Genomic DNA, 14,951 nt, shown 5'->3' with positions numbered 1-14,951 from the left:
ATAATATGTATGTAGCAATATGTATGCATGCATGTGCTTAGACTATACAGAAAACTTAACTAGTGCGTTCATACATGGCAATTAACATACATAATTAATTTCGGACTGTCTAAAACGTGTTGGTTCTTTTCGCTTGTCCACGGAGTGCCGCTCTTTACCTTACATTCTAAAAGCTGGTCCCGAATAAGAGCGACTTCCGCCTGCTGCCAGCCAATCACATCGTAGTAAGTAGCACACCAGCAATACTGGGGCGGGCAACCAAGCGGGAGGTTTAAATAGCAATTGTGTCCCGCTTGAATCTTGGAAAACTATCTCAAAAGCTGCCGAATTATATTTTACCTGGGTCTCCTATCTGCAACAGAGGAAATGTCTCACAAAAGGTAACTGCCTGCAATATGTTTACAGCCGATCGAGCATCGATTGCCTTGTGCGTTAGGACGCATTGGGGTTGCCTTGGTCAGATGTGCCACTTGCCGTAGGATGTTACAATTCTCTAATTTTCAAAATTCTGAGTTCAGACATGAGTGTAAACTGCATAGCTTACAACTTAGCAAATGTATATTCTATTATTCACATAGTGAAATACTGAGTGGCGCAGTATATTGCTAATTAGCTACTGTTGGAAACTTCTGCAGCAACTTCTGCAACAACCTCGCGCTCTCACGTCTCCTTTGATTGCAAGCAGATAAAAACCTGGACATCTACAACGACATGTATTTATATTAGTATAGTTGTGTAATAATATTCCAAGCCAAAACATTTTTTTAATACTCCCTCTATTTCATGTTGTGTCACGGCCCGCGCGATCTGACTAGCTTGCTAAAGTTAGCTTCCAGCATTATGGCGGGCACCCTTTGTGACTCGTAAACCCAAAACAGTCTCTGCATGTTTATTTCACATTTAGATGTACTTCTTGCACAGTGTATACATCCCATAATGTATGTGTTTAAAGATAAACACGGTCTCTTCTTTCGTTTCAGGCCGCTTCAAGAATTGTCCCTTCTGAGTGATAAGTTCGAGGGTTCAATGCTGTGCGACTCGCACCAGCGGAACAAACAGAAAAGCAGGGTATGTCTTGGGGGTCTAGATAATGAGAACACCCCTACCGAACTCATCCAGGAGTGGTCACCACCTCACAAGCACGCGAGAGTAGTCATTAAAGGCAAAGAAAACCAAGGAAGACAGTTTGTTCTTGCTAGGCGATCCAGAAAAAGCACGCAATTCACAGGTGGGTTAAACGGCTGTAGCATCTCATCTGCGTCCCACACATTTCTTGAGTTAACCTTTTTTGATTGCCTAATTAATATATTGTTTGAATGTTCGTGTAGTTGCAGTGTCCTGTTGGGATAGTTTACCGGACGAGCTGTTGCTGCACATCCTCTCCTGCCTGCCGCTACGGGACCTGCTTAGGATGTCCAGGGTCTGCAAACGCTGGCATCGCCTCGCGTAAGTCTAGCACCCCGAACTCAGGCCTGTTGCTGTGATACTAAAGTATTCATACGTAAATATCGCATTAGCAGTCTGTTAAGTTGCTATGTTAGCCTCGTTCATTCGAACACATCTATTTCTGCACTACTGTATAGCTTATGAGTGTCTCTAATGTAAGGATTGATCCCGTCTGTTCTGGTTCATGGCAGGTTTGATGAGACACTGTGGCAGAGTGTGGATCTGGTGGGGATCACCCAGCTGGACTGTGCCCTGGGACAGGTGCTCACAGCTGGGGTAAAGAGACTGCGCTGCCCCCATACCTTCCTTGGGGAACCACATTTCACTACGAAAGGGTGAGTTTTCGCCCATTGTGTACCATCCTCATGCAGTGATCTACTTAAACAGGTAAAGATTTGTTATTGAGGAGCCTGGTTGGTTTAAATTATAGTGATTTTGCAAGGCTGTCTTGGGTTAAGTCTAGAATTTAACCGTTGTAATCTAAAAAGAGGATTTGAACCTGCGACCTTCTGATCTGCAGGCGTATGCTCTCACCACTTAGCTATACCAATGTGCACCTATTGATGTCCTGTCTGCTCCGTCTCCCAGGCACCTGCATGTCCAGCACATGGATCTGTCCAGCTGCACTGCCAGCCCTTCAGTCCTGCTGGACATCATCTCCCGGTGCCGGCAGCTGAATCACCTCAGCTTGGAAGGAATGGAGCTCTCTGACGGCATCATCCAGTGAGTGGAACCTAACCGTGAATGGTGACACGGTGTTTCCCCCTTGATGGTGGCGGCCCACCATCATTTGTCCTGCTTCACAGTTTTGCTCTCTTAAGTGCACTCGATTGATGCATTTAACTTTTAAAATGTGCCGTATTTTCTTCCGGGGGTAGAAAGTCCACAGACCCTCCTAGAAGATCTGAGGCCAGCCCCCCCCTGTAGTCTCACAAAGTCCTGGGGGAAACACTGGGTGATTTTGCGGTGGATGTTCCTCGTGACTTTCTCACTAAACCCCTCGAACGTGTCTCGCAGGTCCCTGGCCGAGAACCCAAACCTGGAGGAGCTGAACCTGTGCGGCTGCTCTGGCTTCTCTGCCGACGTGCTCGGAGACATGCTCCGGTCCTGTTCCCAGTGAGCTACTGAAACATGTTGGGGGGGGGGGGGGGGGTTTCAGCTTTTTATTAATGTGGTTTAGATTCTGACAGTTCAAGGCAAGAAAGGCAGGGTGGTAAAGAGAGGGGATGACATGCAGGGAATATGGGACATGTTTTACCCCGTGAGCCACTGGGGCAGCAGAGCTGAAGTGGTGAAACTCATTCCTCTGTGTAAATACCTGCCCGTGCAACCTGTGGCATAGGTCGTTTTTCTACGGCTTTGATGACTAAAATGGTGTGTGTGAAAGAGGGTTGCGTATGCGAGTCAGACGACCCTAGATCAAACCCCGGAGTGGGCAAGTGAGGGAGGAAGCAATATTGATGAACAATGATACCTGTGACTGGGTAAACATGTTTTTATACCCCCATTTCCTATTGACTGATTTATTTTAGGAAGAATAATTTGGAAGTTTTCTGTATTTTCTTCTACAAAGGCTGGAGAATCTTAACATATCGTGGTGTGACTTCAGCCATGATCACGTGAAGGCCGTGGTGGATAACCTAGCGTGTAGCATGCTCCACCTCAACATCAGTGGCTACCGTCAGAACCTGACCATGGAAGGTAAGATGGAGTCACATGGCTGAGCGGTGAGGGAGTCAGGCTAGTAATCAGAAGGTTGCTGGATCGATTCCCCACCGTGCAAAATGACGTTGTGTCCTTGGGCAAGGCACTTCACCCTACTTGCCTCGGGGGGGAATATCCCTGTACTTACTGCAAGTCACTCTGGATAAGAGCATCTGCTTAATGACTAAATGTAAATGTAACAGGGGCCTTGGAATCATGTCACCATGACAGGACTAATGTGCTTCTGGGAAGTTATGTTAACAACATAGTCTATCGCTCTAAATAAGATCGTCTGCTAAATGACTAAATGTATGCACAAGCTATAAGTCTGGCAGTTAGTGTTGTAACACGTTGACATCTTGAATGTCTGTTTCACGTCATGGGAGGGATCTTAGCCTTTTCTGCTTTTCAATGACTGTTAATAACCTGCTAATGCTGGCCTTCTTCTCAGACCTGAAAACCTTGGTGGAGAGATGTCCAAACCTCCAGGTTCTGGATGTTAGGTGAGGACCTACCACACCTGAGAAGCTAAAAGCGTCCGTCAAGTTGTTCAGGGTCTGGCCTGTATGTGGAACTAAAGTTGTCACTTGTGTTAACTGGTTTCCGCCTTGTGTGTTCCAGTGACAGTGTTCTCTTGACAACAGACTGTTTCACCGTTCTTTTGGAACTGAAAGAACTGGTAAACCTGGGCTTGAGTCGCTGCTACCTCATCCACCCTGCTTCCCTGGCGTGAGTCTGACACACACACACACACACACAACTTTAACTTTTAAATCAAAAAGGAGTCAGGTGGCTGAGCGGTTAGGGAATCGGGCTAGTAATCTGAAGGTCGCCAGTTCGATTCCCAGCCACACCAAAAATGACGTTGTGTCCTTGGGCAAGGCACTTGCCTCGGGGGATTGTCCCTGTACTTACTGTAAGTCACTCCGGATAAGAGCATCTGCTAAATGACTAAATGTAAAATCAGATAAATTGACAATCTCAACGTTCTGTGCCCATCCCTCGTTTTTATCCTATTAAGATTTTAAAATAAAACGTTTTTTTTGTTTGTTTCTCTTCCCAGTGACTTGGAGACGTTTCCTTCGCTGAGGACTCTGCAGGTATACGGGCTGGTCCAAGACAGCTACCTTCCCGCCCTGAAGAAAAGCCTGCCCCGCGTCAGCATCAACAGCGAGCCGTTCTCCCGCGTCGCTCGTCCTACCCCCGTCGACCTGAGGGAACACCGCATGTGGAACATGAGGTGTCGGCTGAAATACAGGCTTTAGAACGCGTTAGTCGTCTCCAACTGCATTCAAGGAAGCATGTTGGTTTCTAAAGGACACGTTCGGGTTGGGAGTCTTTCTGACTGTTGTGGAGATGATTTTATGAGGGTCGAGTTTGAGCATTAGGTTGGAAAGCTTTCAGCCAGTGCTGGTTGTCAAGTGAGGCAGAGATTTCATTATGCCTTGAAGGTGCACAGTCAGGGTGAGATTTTAAAATGCAGGTACTATGCATTTCTTCTGTATAACAAGCAGAGAACGTTGTAGGATTTTTTTTTAGGGTTCTCATTTTAGAAATGTTTTAATCTTAAACTTTTTTACCGGTAGAATTTGATAAGAATGTGAAAGGAAGTCCATTTGTGAAATTGATGCACAAAGATAAAGCCAGAGAATGTGGTGCGGTTTATATTTGCCTTATGAAACATTCCAAAGACAGACTTGCTTGATAAAACCCTGGTCCTAACTTTGTTCAACTATGTTGATGATGCTCACGTTCTTGAAGTTATGTTACCATGCTGATGTGTAATCATTAATGTACTGAATGTCAAATGGATGAAGCTAATACTCTCCTAAAAACTGAGTATAAAACAAATCCCACTATTTAAATCCCTTTTTGAAAGTTTGCATAGTTTCAAAAATGTCGTTTTTGTAACTTTTATATGTGAATTTGAACAAAGATAAGGCTGCTTCAGTTTATTAATTCAGTTCATGTAAGAAGGGATTGATGTTACTCAGACAGAGCTTGTTTCAGTCAGTTACTTTTAAACTGAAAATGTTGGACTTGTCATGCTATGTAACTGGTGTCCATGAGTGTTCAGTGTACAATTGTGAATGAGAGCACTAAGGCATCTGTAAGGTCAATGTCAGCCACAAGATGGCGCCCTGCACCCTTTATATGGTTCTCATTCTACTAGGTGTTGAAAGTTGGCCATCTGTTAAGGAATTGTTGGAACTTGAATTTTTATTTGTGCATTGTGTAAACATTTTGGAAATGTCTACATACAATTATGTAAATAAATGTTTTTATTGCAAGTCTTGGTGAATTTGTGCTGACTTGAGGCACAACATTAAGCTTTAAAAAAAGGCTTACACTTTTGGCTCCTAGTGATTTAATAGTGAACCAATATTTCAGCACACAGTGCTTCTGTCAGGGTAATATAACTTACAAATACACCACAAAATGCAGCCCAAAGCTAACAGCAAATGTCACATAACTCCTAGTCAAAAGACATAGCCTTCAATGCATTTATTCATTGTGCAACACGAGAACTGTTCATGTAAACTTCTCTTTTTGTACATTGCCTGGTTTATCAAGGATGTAATAGGGGATAATCTGCTCTTCGCTATGATTGGTTTTCAAGGGGCATGATTGCCCTGGCTTGGACCAGTTTTGATCATGTTCCACAAAACTAAACATTGGTTTGGTTTTAGGGTTTAGTGCACTTTGTAGCTGTTCATTAGTTTTTAATCAACTCAATAGCAATGCAGCACAAAGCTCAAAAGGCTAGAAAAAGTGCTTGGTCAGCCAAGCTGAAAATAGACTTAGTAAATAATGCACTAATATCAAAAAGTTCAATCACTGCTCTCAACAACCTTGCCTTGATAAGGTACATTTTTGGCACCGTGTGGTAAGAAGAAAAAAAAAGAAATCAAATCATTCGACGAGAATTTAACTTGTGGTTGGTATAAAGGGCTTCCTTGGTAAAACCATTTCAAACAGCTTCTGTAACAATCAGCATGAATGAAATAAACTTCAGCAGCAAGGACAAGCATCACAAGTTACAACAGCAACTCACAGTGGAGAATATGAACCACAAAGAGCACAGAACACCACCAGGAAAGATATTTACAACAATCTAAATACACTTTCCCTGACAAAGTTACATTTTTTCACCCCCCCCAGTGATGCGATGGGTCAACTGCATTTGGCTACGTGTCTCATCAGAGACGGAGGGAGGGCAGTGAACAGCAAAAGGAAAAGGCCAAATCAGTAACATTGTACTTTCTGCCTCGATTAACATAACGCAAACATACAATACATCCGTCATTACAATGCCTCGAAGTCAGCTCATGAAGGGGACGGTTCACTATACTGGACGACAGGAGAGCCACCACACAGAGAGGAGGAGGGTAACAATTTAAGGCTGCATTCCAGTAAAATCGGAAAACAATAAAAAGAAAAAAAATGCAACACCACACAAGCTAGTACACTTTTACTGGGAAGGTCAGTTTAGAGAAGGGATGCGTCTCTGGAAGGGATGCGTCTCTGAAAGGAACTTTGACGGGTCGTGAAAAGAGAGGGAACCCTCCCCAGAATAGTCTGTGATTTCTTTGCTGTTTAACCAAATTAAAGTAAATCAAGTCACCTCTCTCCCCCAATCCCCCTCCCCCCAATCCCCTCTCTCACCCTAACCCCTCTGTCCCCAATCCCCTCTCTCACCCTAACCCCTCTGTCCCCCATCCTGTTTCTTACCCTCTCCCCCAGATGAAAAACAACATCTGACCAAGTTCACCTCAAGATCACCAGCGTCACAAGTCCTGCTGTGCCAGACTAGCCTCCTCCGTCCACTCCTACGACGCACCTCTCGACGCCCACGGAGGAGGAGTCTGTGCTCTCCGCCAGGCCACGGACCAATCAGCTTCACAGAAGAACGGTCCGCAGCTGGTCTTCGTCGCTCATGGTGATCGTTGCTACGGCGCCGTCGTTGAACTCGAACGACGTCCCCCCGTCCACGACCATGCAAGCGTCCCAGCAGCGTGAGCGCACGCACACCCTGCACGACAAGACCAGGGTCAGGTGGCTGAGCGGTTAGTGAATCGGGCTATTAATCAGAAGGTTGCCGGTTTGATTCCTGGCCGTGCAAATTGACGTTGGCCAAGTACTTGCCTCGGGGGAGAATGTCCCTGTACTTACTGTAAGTCGCTCTGGATAAGAGCGTCTGCTAAATGATTGAATGTAACTGGGACTGTTTAGGAACGCATGAAGGTTTGACAGTAGGGGAGGATGTTTGGATGAAAGTACCGGTTGGCGAAGCCTCGCTGGCGGCTGTTGGAGAACACCCTGTTGACGATGGGTTCTCTGATGCTGTAGAACATTCTTCCGTCCTCAGGGCTGTACACCAGAGAATCATTGTACTTCTCTGTAACTGTAAGGGAAAAAAAAAAGAACACAATATAATAATGGAACTTTTAATTTATTCATTTAACTTTTGGGATTTAAATCTGGGTTACTTTCTGGGATTCAGTGCAAATCACTATGGAAACAATGTTGTCTTTCACGGAACAGATGCCGTGACTAATGTTTGTCAACATTCACCGACCCCATGTGATGAAACGTACCTTTTCCTATCAGTTCCTGGTTCAGTGGAATATCAAGACCCGTTTGGGCCTTTCCTAGAAGGAAACACACAGCTGATCATCGCTGCTGATAGAACATCTCGTCTCTATTCCCAGATTTGATGACACAACACCATTTGAAACACACACCAGACAGCTGTGTGATTATTTGAAAGTTTACGATGTGTACATACCAATTCTTAGGACATCCTCCACAGCTTGTTCAACAAGTTTGTTAATATTATAGGACCTAAAAAATAAAATAAATTGCTTTTCATTTAGCAACACCACTGAATTGCTGGGAAAGAAAACCTTAAAAAGAATCGAGTATGTCATTAGGCAGTTCTAGGAACAATCATTGACAAGACCTCCCATGCACTTACAAGCAGTCATCTGTGGATTTCTGATTGGCTGTAACATCCCCTGACTAAACCGTGTCTAGCCTACCCTTGTTTTTGCAATCAATACCGGCAGACGACATCAAGCACACCCTCAAGTTTGTTTATCCAGAACGAGCCAAAGAACGTCTAGGTGGCTACGTACCAGGCTTTGGACCCGGTACCAGTGCACACGCTGAGGCCTGAACTCTTCTGCTTCTCCCAGGGGCCGTCGTTCACGGACATCTCATAGTAGGAGGCCCTATGGAGCGAGAGGGTGAGATGAGGTTTGAAGGATTTAAACTTCCCCCTGTGATGGACAGAAATCCACCAATGAGTGCCGGGCAGACGGTTGAGGGGGTGGTGGGGGGTATTTGGACAACATGCTCAGACACAGTCATGTTTAGGAGGGGTTGGTATGGTTGGCATGTTATGGTTAGGTGAGAGGGCTCACCTCGAGGAGAGAGATTCACCGATGAAGATTTCGTTCAGACTTCGGACAGGGAGAAGGTAAGGCTTGGAGGAGTTTCCATCCACTGCACCTGTCTCAAAGAAACACAACTTAGTGAACGAGGAAGAGCCACCACACCTGTTCTTTAACACACACACACACACACACTCTCAAGGATAGTGGAGGACAGAATTCTTGGACTCCAGAATTAGTAAAATCCATTGACAGATAGGCAGACAGAGACAGACACACAGACAAGGTCCACAGACAAGGTCCACAGACAAGGTCCACAGACAAGGTCCACAGACAAGGTCCACAGACAGGCAGGGCCCACAGACAGGCAGGACCCACATACAGGCAAACAGGCAGAAACAGATATCCAGACAGTTAGCAGGGAGGACAAAAGGACAGGTACACATGGTGGCGCAGGGTGCTGGCGTGGGCGTACAGCGCTGGGCCTGCAGGGTGGTGATGCGGTGGGCCTGGTTGTGCTGCTCCAGGCTCAGCTGCTGTTCGTGGAGGTCCACCGGGGTGGGGTTGATCCCCGTGCCCTCCAGGTGCAGACGGATCCTCTGGCGCCACTGCCACCTGACGGGGGGGGTGGGGGGGCAGGTGGGGAGGGCAGATGGGAGAGCAGGTGGGGAGAGAGGAGAAAGGGAGGGATGGAGAGAAGGGGACGGCAGGGCAAGAAGGGAGAGAGGAAGTAAATAGTTAAATCAGTAAAGGACTTAAGCAGTGTGCGTGGGGGAGAGACACAGAGAGAGAGAGGGAAAGAGAAGGGAAGGAACCGAGGCGACAAAAAAATAAGCCGGGATATTAATAGGAAGTTCCAGGAATCAGAGCGGACATTTCCGTGACACAAGCAGCAGGGGGCAGAGGAGGAGCCCCGGCAGAAAGAATAGTCCAAATAAAAGTGACGTTAACACAAATCTTAATCCCACCAGGAGCAGTGTTTTGACTTTAGCTACGAGGAGACACTCACCTGAAGTCCCCCCGTCTGAGTTTTTGAAGCACCTCTGGGAAGGAATGTGTGTAACGCACAGGCAGACACAGGTGACCCTCTGACCTTCACCCCCACAGAGAAAAGAAAACAAGGTTTCAGCACGTATAGTCCTTTTTCTCTGACGCAAATCTTTTACGTTTTGTTTTTCTAAGAAGCTAAAATAAAAGGTTATTGGACTGAATCAAATTTCGTTTTTTCCCCATTTCCATTTTTTTTTTTTTTTTCTTTACCCAACAAGCTTGTCGGGTACCCAATAGGATTGTCTGCTAATGGACAGTTCCAGCTGTTTTACAAAACATTCCAAACCACTATTACCCTATTCCATGTGTTGTCTTTATTCATAAACCCTCCCTTCCCTTGTGAGTTCGTACCTCTCCGGATCAGTATTGACACCAACAACTGGTTTGTCCCTGCTGAACACCTTACTGGCCACTAGTAACATGGTCCCGTCACCTACAACATGAATGGAGGTTAGTCTCAATGACAAGCAGGCTGCACAATAGCTCATGTGTTGTCTGCAGCTGTTGTTAGGATAACTCCCTTTATTCTGTGGGTTAGGGTCACACCTCAAATAACCCCTTTCTACGGTTTAGAAAAGGGGTCATCGTTTTGTTCCGCAGTAGAACACAAAAATGTGTTACTGTTAAAAAAATAAAAAATAAACTACAAAAATGGCTTCCAAAAACGAACACTAATCGACAAACACAATCTATCTTTCATTGTGAAAACTACAAAAATGACTTCCATCAATAACGAAGAAAACCCCTACCGCCAGCAGAGATGATGGCGTCGGCCCATTTCACTGTTTCTTCACTGTATTCCCCCCTCTTCACAACACGCACTTCAACTCCCTCTTGCCTGGAGAGAGAGAAACACACACGAACACAGAGAGACGAAACACTGATTTAGCACCAAGAACTTTGTCGTTGCTTATGGCAAGAGAACAGAGTCTGTGCCACTCGTAAGGACGGCAGGAGGAGGATGTGTGGCTGGGGTTTATTTATGCACACACACACACACACACTTACTGTAGACTGTGCACTACGTGTTCCACGTTGCGTGTGTGGATGTTGTGCCTCTCCAAAAGACCACTGTAGCTAGAACCTTTCATTGCCAACTGACAAGTAAAGGAAACAAAACGTTGGAACATTAAGTCAAACCGTGTCAAATACGACCCTTGAATAAAGTTGATGAAACCGTTATCATAGTCAGTTGTGAAGCAATGTTCAGGCATTGGTGGATGAGATTTCCTAATATTGTAGCTTACAATCATTTGGGCCCAAGACCAGAAGGCCGGTCAAGGAGAACTGAACACATTTCTGATCAGTGTATCAGTGTGACTAGTCTTGAGTTAGGCCTACTTCTGTATAAATACGTCCATACAAGAATACAAACGATATAAATATGTGGCACCCTCTCCCAAGATAAAACTTCAGGCAGACAAAAATGGCACCAGCGGCCTGTATCCATTGGACCTGCAAAAATGATATGGTTGCTTTCACGTCATCGTCTTACCAGCTGTTTCAGATCCTCCTGGGAGAGTTCTGAAAAACGGTATCTTTGCTGCTCAAATTCATATCTTGTCGTCTTCGTGACCACCGCAACTTTTTGGGGTTTGAACCCAGAATCTGCATGCGATACAACATGTCGTGTTCCAAGCAGGACAGGCGTGCGGCGACGAACACAGGTTCCATTCAGGACTGCGACAACTCGATTCCCGAGGCACATAAAGTTCATGAATGAACGACTGGTCATTGTAAACTTGTAAAACAAAGGTAAGATTGATCACGACCTTCTCTACGGAATTGCTACCGTCTGTCAGTTTATCAAATCTCGGTTTCACTGGCACTCCAGCTGTTTAGCCTGGCTTCCATTCATTAACTGAACTCGTTGAATCCAGATGCTGCGAGACAACGCTGTCATCCGTCCCGACCTGTCAAAGCATTAGCATCCAACCTGTCACTGCTTACCCAAACCTCGTCAGGTGCAATAACGGGCGTTACGTTAGAAAATAGTTAATGTGCATTTCTCGACCGAACGTGAAACTGAATCCAGGTAAACAGCAAGTCCTCAAGCGATATAATGCGACTAACAGGTTAACACTATCCGTATTAGCATGGCCACTTGTGGATTTGTCAGCTTCCTGGCAGCTAGCTAGCTAGCAACCGTAGCACAATGGCTATCCAAAGTTACCTAGAAACACGAGGGTGTTCACGAAAACAACCTCGCCTTTCACATTTTCTACGTATTTTCTTGCCAAACGACTACTGTCACTTTTGTCAGAATTATTACTTTCTTGAAGCAACGCTGACCCTAGTTTGCTGACATACACGACTTCTTAACAGCGTACGAGACAGTTAGCTAATAGCGAGGACGCTAGCACACAGGTACAATCCCGCATCCCCACGCAGCTGCAATTTCATTGGTCACGTAGAACGTACTAGTTAAAAGGGGGTGGGGCGCTTATGGTACTTGTGATATTTATCTTGTCTCCTTCATCAAATCCGCTTGGTTAAATAAACAAACCTAATTCAAGGAAACAACACTGTTCAAGACAAAAGAGGTCAAACTCAAATGATCATCATCCTCTCTTTTTAATAGGTCATGACGACATATTAGGCAAAATAACAAACCATCAAAATACAATTTGTACAGTGCTTGACAATTATAATAAACTAGATGCTAGTCGCTATCTCACAATGCAAGACTATCTTTCAACACAGTTGCTTTGTATTAAAACACGAGAAAACCTTCAGAACATTTTGCCTGTAGGATAGCTTTTAAGACGCACAAAAGCATTACAGTTTTTCTTAAATGACGGTATAGAAAATCAGATGTTGTTCAGTTCTCTTTTTGTATTATACGGCAAACAAAGTAAACCAAATGTACTTGGTGTTTTAAGTTAAAATGCACCAAAATAGATGTTGAAATTTGTGACTTGAAAGTTGGTTCTCACGAGTATGTATTAATGTTTGAATAAGAATACATATTTAAAAGAAATAAAAAAATATATTCTTCTAAAATGAACATAGAAGAACAAAACCTTTTGAAAATGTACGGTTTAAAAAGCACTTTGAATTCAACTGTGGTCTGTGTGACAGGAGAATAAAGTATATAAAATATTTCACAAAATAAGTAAAAAGGTAAAAAACATAAAACACTTTTTTTAACTGGTTCACCTTAGTCATACCAAAATATTTGTATTTACACCGGCAAAAATCGTCTGTCCATAAAGAGAACAAATCAAGTGTATTTCTGTCTAAGTCAGAAACAGGTAGCTACACACATTTGTGAGGTCTACAAAGTTGATTTTGTCCCCAATGCACCAGTACGGCCCAAACTTCTCTCGATGTTGGTGCTGATAAGACTTTGCTTGCTGCTGAAACTGGAGACCACTGGGTTGCGCAATAAAACGTCACCAAGAACCCAAACTGGGTTTACCGTGCATCCAATCACAGACCACTGTGAAAGACAGGAAGAAATGAGAGGCAGAAAGAGAAACAGAGAGAGACAGAGAGAGAAACAGAGAGAGATTATTACATAATCATGTGTCACTGATTCAGGCATTCAGGTTATTACTGTGAATCCAGTGGTGCACAATCACGTTTGCATTGTGTTTGATACATTCCCTGTAATCACCAGGCTGTGACAGAATCAGGCTAGAGTTAATCCTCTAGAGACATGATTAGCCATAACATCTTAAAATGCTCAGTCGATGGCCCTATTTCGTGGTCCTCCGAGGAAGCGTGAATGGCCCTCAAGGAGAGTCCTACTCTGAAGCTATATACAGTACAGACAGATAGAAGGACACATATGCCCTCATGTGACATCAGTTACCCACCACTGGAATGCATTTCATGCATTGGCCAGATGATATGGAGCTAAAGATAGCTTAATCCTTAACGGTTTTGTGGGCGGACAAGTGTAACTTCCAACTCCTAAGTATCAGCGCAGGAGGGTTTCTGATTCAGGTACGTGCGCATTCACCATCTGCTAAAGTAAATGACAAAACAACAAAAAAGTCCATGCACATGGCCGATTTTTTTTTTTTAGAAGAAGGCCTGAATGTTGTTGGTCCACCATATGGCATCCCAGCTGGTAATTCTTATTTTTTCCTTATCACTTTTTCTCCTTATCAGTGCCAGCTCATAAAGGCCTGAGAAAGAGCCAACTGCTGTCAGCAGCACCTCCCCTAGAACACAGGAACCAGGGATTACTGACATGTTCCCCTTAGAACACAGGAACCAGGGATTACTGACATGTTCCCCCTAGAACACAGGAACCAGGGATTACTGACATGTTCCCCCTAGAACACAGGAACCAGGGATTACTGACATGTTCCCCCTAGAACACAGGAACCAGGGATTACTGACATGTTCCCCCTAGAACACAGGAACCAGGGATTGCTGACATGTTCCCCCTAGAACACAGGAACCAGGGATTGCTGACATGTTCCCCCTAGAACACAGGAACCAGGGATTACTGACATGTTCCCCCTAGAACACAGGAACCAGGGATTACTGACATGTTCCCCCTAGAACACAGGAACCAGGGATTACTGACATGTTCCCCCTAGAACACAGGAACCAGGGATTACTGACATGTTCCCCCTAGAACACAGGAACCAGGGATTACTGACATGTTCCACCTAGAACACAGGAACCAGGGATTACTGACATGTTCCCCCTAGAACACAGGAACCAGGGATTACTGACATGTTCCCCCTAGAACACAGGAACCAGGGATTACTAAAATGTTCCCCCTAGAACACAGGAACCAGGGATTACTGACATGTTCCCCCTAGAACACAGGAACCAGGGATTACTGACATGTTCCCCCTAGAACACAGGGACCAGGGATTACTGACATGTTCCCCCTAGAACACAGGGACCAGGGATTACTGACATGTTCCCCCTAGAACACAGGGACCAGGAATTACTGACATGTTACCCCTAGAGGACAGGGCCTTGTTTGAACCGTTAAATCATTTAGAGTTACTGTTTCATAAAAAACAAGGCCATGCTAATGAATAAAAGTAATCAGTGCATTGAAGGCAGGCCTGGCAGTATTGTTTAAAGGATTAAAACTGTGTTTGTCTGTTTAGGGTTGTTTAGAGAGAGCCAGAGAGAGATAGGGAGACAGAGAGACAGAAAGCGAGAGAGAAACAGAGTGAGATACAAAGAGAGAGAGAGAGTCATAGAGACAGACAAACAAAGAGAGACAGACACAGAGACAGATAGACAAACAAAGAGATAGAGAGAGAGACATAGAGACAGACAAAGAGAGAGAGACAGACAGACAGACAGACAAACAAAGGGAGAGAGACATAGAGACAGACAGACAAACAAAGAGAGAGAGAGAAAAAATCACTAAAG

At 44.7% G+C, this 14,951-nt stretch overlaps 3 protein-coding genes across 8 annotated transcripts in view; 1 reads left to right on the top strand and 2 right to left on the bottom strand.

Moving 5' to 3' along the window:
• Positions 1-208: 208 nt before the first annotated feature.
• Positions 209-5,414, top strand: skp2 (S-phase kinase-associated protein 2, E3 ubiquitin protein ligase). Its single transcript, XM_084687834.1, has 10 exons — positions 209-380; positions 981-1,228; positions 1,329-1,446; positions 1,638-1,781; positions 2,035-2,169; positions 2,464-2,562; positions 3,020-3,147; positions 3,602-3,653; positions 3,772-3,879; positions 4,214-5,414. Exons 1-10 carry the CDS (start codon positions 367-369, stop codon positions 4,413-4,415), a joined length of 1,248 nt encoding a protein of 415 aa, XP_084543960.1. The 5' UTR covers positions 209-366; the 3' UTR covers positions 4,416-5,414.
• A 1,455-nt stretch (positions 5,415-6,869) lies between these two features.
• On the bottom strand, positions 6,870-11,991 carry nadk2 (NAD kinase 2, mitochondrial). 6 transcript variants are annotated; one of them, XM_084687942.1, is made up of 13 exons: positions 11,389-11,991; positions 11,092-11,285; positions 10,605-10,693; positions 10,346-10,434; positions 9,948-10,029; positions 9,556-9,639; positions 8,989-9,161; positions 8,577-8,664; positions 8,289-8,432; positions 7,940-7,995; positions 7,749-7,802; positions 7,432-7,555; positions 6,870-7,183 (listed from the first exon to the last, which is right to left on the bottom strand). In XM_084687942.1, the coding sequence occupies exons 3-13, from the start codon at positions 10,685-10,687 to the stop codon at positions 7,051-7,053; spliced, it is 1,110 nt and encodes a 369-aa protein (XP_084544068.1). In that variant the 5' UTR covers positions 10,688-10,693; positions 11,092-11,285; positions 11,389-11,991; the 3' UTR covers positions 6,870-7,050. The 6 variants fall into 6 exon arrangements, with proteins under 6 accessions (XP_084544068.1, XP_084544064.1, XP_084544063.1 ...); XM_084687938.1 differs by having other exon boundaries at positions 11,092-11,509; positions 11,770-11,991; XM_084687937.1 differs by having other exon boundaries at positions 11,092-11,991.
• A 160-nt stretch (positions 11,992-12,151) lies between these two features.
• Positions 12,152-14,951, bottom strand: part of LOC146236992 (ran-binding protein 3-like) — a 16,606-nt gene continuing 13,806 nt past the window's right edge. Inside the window, exon 14 of the mRNA XM_084687601.1 lies at positions 12,152-13,038. Within this exon, the coding sequence (XP_084543727.1) occupies positions 12,992-13,038 (47 nt within the window). The 3' untranslated portion in view covers positions 12,152-12,991. The remainder of the gene's footprint in view (positions 13,039-14,951) is intronic.

This window comes from Hypomesus nipponensis, chromosome 22 (assembly GCF_054491055.1).
Source record: "Hypomesus nipponensis isolate SF chromosome 22, ASM5449105v1, whole genome shotgun sequence".
Taxonomy (NCBI): Eukaryota; Metazoa; Chordata; class Actinopteri; order Osmeriformes; family Osmeridae; genus Hypomesus; species Hypomesus nipponensis.
The sequence above is the reverse complement of the archived record's forward strand: the minus strand, read 5'-3'. Positions and strand labels throughout refer to the sequence as shown.